Source organism: Quercus suber, unplaced genomic scaffold (assembly GCF_002906115.3).
Source record: "Quercus suber isolate HL8 unplaced genomic scaffold, Cork oak 2.0 scaffold_934, whole genome shotgun sequence".
In the NCBI taxonomy this organism is placed as follows: Eukaryota; Viridiplantae; Streptophyta; class Magnoliopsida; order Fagales; family Fagaceae; genus Quercus; species Quercus suber.
Genome location: NW_027070357.1, coordinates 112,687 through 118,434, shown reverse-complemented (window position 1 = coordinate 118,434; position 5,748 = coordinate 112,687). Strand labels below are relative to the sequence as shown.

At 34.6% G+C, this 5,748-nt stretch overlaps 1 protein-coding gene across 1 annotated transcript; it reads left to right on the top strand.

The window, feature by feature from the left end:
- The first annotated feature begins 3,049 nt into the window (after positions 1–3,049).
- LOC112008346 (NAC domain-containing protein 43) lies at positions 3,050–4,926 on the top strand. The gene is made up of 3 exons (XM_024040679.2): positions 3,050–3,409; positions 3,599–3,867; positions 4,058–4,926. The coding sequence occupies exons 1-3, from the start codon at positions 3,226–3,228 to the stop codon at positions 4,781–4,783; spliced, it is 1,179 nt and encodes a 392-aa protein (XP_023896447.2). The 5' UTR covers positions 3,050–3,225; the 3' UTR covers positions 4,784–4,926.
- The last annotated feature ends 822 nt before the right edge of the window (positions 4,927–5,748 follow it).

The window sequence follows — 5,748 nt, the reverse complement described above, 5'->3', positions numbered from 1 at the left end:
CCACATGTGTGACCTCATGAGCTCAAAAAATGGCACTGATTACTTAAAAATTCATAAAACTAATCGCTACCCCATATAAAAAATTATGAATGAAAAAAAAAAAAAAAACTATATACATAATATAAATATAGATCACACCTAGGAAACACGCACTATTTTTTCTTTTTAAAATTTGTAAGCAAAACATGGTTTAAAAGTGCTTCTTGAATAGTACTTTACATTCTTAATGGGTTGTGTTACAATTAAAGAGAGTATTTATCATATCTGCGTTATACCACAGAAGGCTAGTCAAATTACAATTAGATTTGTAATTTCTTATATAACCTAGTTCAACTTAGTAACACTTGATATGAGATTCAGTATGTGTCTTTTTAACATACACTTATTCAAACCAATTCACATAATTTAGTGTATTACAATTCACAATCTCCTACACTTTAATGCCTAACATTCTCATTGGGTACCATGTTGTAATGTAGTACCCTCAAGCCACATGAAGTTCCCAAGTTAACTCTAATACTATTTGTCACAATCAAAGTTAGCACTAGCAACATTTGTGCTATACCCCAAAAAGACTAATCAAAGTTATAATTATACTCCTCATAATCACTTATATAATCCAATTCAACCGAGTATACGCTTGATATATGACAAAACACATGTCCACACATAGCACACACTCAACTAAATCCAATTCACAGTGATCTAGAGTATCATAGGTTGAAATTTGAAACTCGACTTGATTGTCGGAAAAATTCATTGCAATTTCACATCTTCTAGGGCTAAAAACTTATGCAAGTAATATGTTTTGTCATATAAAAATAATTGAGCCTATAACTAATATAGTATTTTTCAATTTGCTTCCATGTCCAATTGTAGACAGGATGTCTAAAGTGTGTTAAGAATATTGTGCTCTATAAGTAGAACTTGGAATTGAATTCCCCACCCCACTTTGTTATAAGAAACAGAAAAGGAAAAGGGGGGAAAAAAAAGGCTAAAATGAGATTTGTAAATTGATGAAGTTCACATAATTGATGTTGGCTTGTTAAGTACTCCCTCTGACCAAAGCAATATCATGAGAACCTGGTAGTTGGGTAACTGATAATATTAAAGAATTATCAAACAACATAACTTGCTTTGACACAATAAAACATAAACTATGTTCAAGTCATATTATGATATTCTCCTTTTATATAAAATGGAACTTTCATAATTAAGATTAATATTATGATGTGACATTTTAACATCAATTAATTTTTTTATGATATGCCAATTTATACACTATAAAATTCAAAAAATAAAATTTTTACTAAAAATGAAGTTTCTTCATTTCAAGTGGAATGGGAGATTTTGTTTCACTTACATCAGCTCAATCTCAAACCAAGCTAATATGCATTAATTACTTAGTCAAATAGGAAAAATTTAGGAACAATTTTTTAGGTGTTATATCTTATACTGGTTCACCAAAAAAATTTACAAATATAAATGCGTTGATCAATACAACTATGTTTTTAAATTTTAATTGAAAATTTAAACTTAGATATACTATTTAAGAAACTGTTTCTAAGTTTCTCTTATACCCAAAAAAATGTTCTTATGTAAACGGAAACATTAACCACTAAAGGGTAAGCTCTATTCTTAGCTCAAAATAAAGAGCAAAGCATATCTTTCCCCTGTTTTTATTTGGCAACTAAATATTTATCAAATAATTACAATATGAATCTTTCAACTTCAAATAGATTCATTTTATAGTTTACATTAAATAATATAAACTTAAAGGTTTACAAATTATAGAGTCATTAAAAATTTTAAATGATATGACACATGCATTGTTGGATTCTAGAAACAAAATTTTAACATTACCAACCGATAATGAGTAATAATATACTTCAACTGAGCTCAACGGTTGAACCCAAATAATATCTAGGATACTTAAGATGAACCCCAAGTAACTTGTCTCTACTCGTTATCTTAGAACATTAATTTTCTTGAAATTTTGGGTGATTAAGCTGATAATTAATGAGCTGAAATCAAATCGATGGTTGATTTATAATTAATCTTTTGAGCAAGGTGGCACTCTTTTTAAGCGTAGTTTAAATAAAAAATGAAATAATGGAGGTGCAAAGCATGAAGTATATTAGAGAGCAAAGTTCACGCTCCACGCCAACCCCAACCCCACCCGAAAAGAAAAAGAAAAAAGAGAAAGAAAGAAAGAAAAGAAGAGGACAGTACACAAAGACTTCATATATAGGAGGTCAGGAAATTTGGATTTTATACATCAATAAATCACCACTATTCACGTACTACGTAGTCAAAGTATGATCCTAATTGTGTACCTACCAATACGTAAAACGTGTTTATAGAAAAAAATAAGAACAGAAAAGGAGTACCATGAGGGAGACAGATTATCAATTAGGTATCAAATGCATTATATCAGTTGCAAAATGTCCATGAAATAATCGCGGAGATTTTCTCACGAAAAATCAATTAAAGAACCAAGCGTGAGTAATTATTTATTAGTTTTTTTAAAAAAAATAAAAAATAAAAATAAAATTGAATATTGACAAGGGAGCATCCACAACCGTAATGTGAATCCCACATGTTCCCATCGATGACATTTTTTCTTCTCATCTAACGGGCCATGAAAGCGCAATCCCTACCCCATCACCTTTTAATTGTTGCGGTGGTTGCACAGGCCAAACCAGAGAGAGAGAGAGAGAGAGAATGGTCATGGTTGTTTAAGAGGTGCTTTTCTGAAGAGATTTTAAGGTCGAGGGTCGTAGTTGTGGATGTGTGCGTGCGCCCTTACACATCCCTTAGTTGCCTGCAACGTCCTTTGTGCATGGGACCCAATACTGATAGCTACATTTTTGGGCCCTACATGCACAGCGAATTGCCAAAAACAGTACCATTTCTCCATCTATCTAGGTAGCTGGCTCTTCTCGTAGCATAGTAGAACTAACCCCACTTTTTATTTATTTATTTATTTATATAAAAGTAAAATAAATAAGTGCCAATGTGTTTCCTCTTGAAAACAAAGCTTTCATTTCTCTTGTATCTTTGGCCCTTTACGTCCTACAACACATATATATAGTGCTCTACATACTCATTTGTGTATACAAACTTGTTACTTCTTAGACTCTTATATCTTCTAGCTCTTCAACTGAACTATCCTAGTTTGTTTGCATTCTTTTTCCTCTTTCTCAGAAAACCCTTTCGGTCTGAATGCCGGAAAACATGAGTATTTCTGTGAATGGACAATCCCAAGTCCCCCCTGGCTTTCGATTTCATCCTACCGAAGAGGAACTCTTGCAGTACTATTTAAGGAAGAAAGTTTCATATGAGAAGATTGACCTCGATGTAATTCGTGATGTCGATCTCAACAAACTCGAGCCATGGGATATACAAGGTAATGCCTCAATATGGTTCATTTCCCTTTGTTTTCTTTGATTGATTTTTTTTTTTTTTTAATTTTAATTTATATAACAAAGGGTCATTTTGTTTGGAGCATATTCTTGTATAATTAGCTGAATGTATTTCTTGGAATGATTTGTCTCTAAGAGATGGATGTTGGGTTTATATTTTTGGTTTGTTGCAGAGGTGTGTAAAATAGGTACCACCCCTCAAAATGATTGGTACTTCTTTAGCCACAAAGACAAGAAGTACCCCACTGGGACGCGCACCAATCGTGCCACTGCTGCTGGGTTCTGGAAAGCCACTGGCCGTGACAAAGTGATACAAAGCAACTGTAGGCGGATCGGAATGAGGAAGACTCTTGTGTTTTACAAAGGCCGAGCCCCCCACGGCCTAAAATCCGATTGGATCATGCACGAGTATAGGCTAGACGACAACGTCACTGATACCGATGTAAGCCAATATTTTTAATAATTTCTATCATATATATATATTTATAGAGAGAGTAAAATTTGTAGTATTTTTATACTTTGATATATGTATTATATATAAAGCGGATAAAGTTTAATTGTCTTTTTTTATAATACCAAATTCCCATATTTTCATTTCACTGATCATAGTTTTTGTAACTATATGTGTTAAGATCTCCAATGCTATGGGAGAGGCAAGTCAGGAGGAGGGATGGGTGGTGTGCCGTATATTCAAGAAGAAAAATCTGCACAAAACCCTAGACAGCCCTATGAGTTCATCATTCACTGCAGAAACAAGAAGCCAGATGTTTGATTCATGTAATGGTGGAGCCTTGGAGCAAATGCTCCAATACATGGGAAACGGTAAGGAGGAAGAGATGAATGAAGCAAAAAGCAGCGCAAGAACATATCTCAGGCCCATCGAGACAGGTATGAAAAATGGTTACCATGAGAGATTCATGAAGCTTCCAAGCCTAGAGAGCCCAAACTCCACAAGCAGCCAATGTTATTACCAGCACAATATTCATCCGGAGATGATCATAGAAAATGAAGGGTCCTCAGTCACTAATCCCAACTCTGTTTATAGTCAAATGGACTCAGCTGCTCTCACCAACTGGGCAGCCTTTGATAGGCTTGTAGCTTCTCAGCTCAATGGCCAAACAGAGGCTTCTAGGCAATTAGCCTGCTTCAATGACCCCGCAAACACCATGCCTTATTGCAGTACTGATCATGATCTCCAATTTTCAACCCTTCGATCATCATCATCCTCTTCCAACAGATCCTACCATCCCACGCAGGACTACAACAGTGAAATCGACCTATGGGGTTTTCCTCGATCATCATCATCGTTCTCATCCTCTGACGACCCACTATGCCATGTGTCAAACGCCCCGGTATAACAGAATAACCTTCGATATATATTATGTATAATCATATAATATTAGTTCTTGAAGTCAGAGAGGCTCATAATTACAGGCAGTTATTTGTGATCATGCTACTAGTACCTGATATGTTAGATAAATAAAGGTGAACAACTTTTAGATGGGGTGGCATTGTCAACCATTATCTTCGGTTAATCACTATGTCTACCATTAATATTAGAGTTTTGCCCTCTAGAAGCCTGGCATACTCTCGGTGGTTCTGATATTCTTTTTCTAACTGCAATTATAGTTCTACCTTTTTTGTTTGTTTGTTTTTCTTTTATATAAAAAATATCTTCTAAGATGATCAAGATGGTCATGTGCTTAATTATCATTTATCTTTTGATCACGTGGTTTGTCGGTTTGTTTGAGGAAGGTGCTGAGCCCATGGCTCTGCTGGTCCATACACAATGAATAAAGGGTGCAGGACATGGGCTCCGCACAACTTGCATGACCATCCAATGCTGATGGTTGAGAGTAATTTGTGGTACTTTGGAGACATTATTTCATTCTCCTACAAGTAAGTTTTACTAATTTAATTTTATGGTAGAATCTATTGTTCATATGAGAATAGAAAGTATTGCATAGGGTGAAATATCAAATAATTCTCCAATTGAGAAAGAGAGAGAATTGCTCAGAAGATTTGAACTTTAAACCTCCTAATTAAAAGCATTATAGAGTGTCGATTAAGTTACAAAACTTTTAGTACAAAGCTTTTAGTCATTATTGTGGAATATTGAATAATTTTCTAATGCATGTGGAGAGAGAGAGAGAGAGAGAGAGAGAGAGAGAGAGAGAGGACGTTGTCCCACACAGGTTCATTAACGCAAGCGCTAGCTTCCGGCCAAAAAAAAAAAAACCCTAAACTCTAACAAAGTTGAGTGGGATCTCTCATAAAATGGAGGTGACAAGGTGTCCATGATCAAGTAAATATATAACTAGAC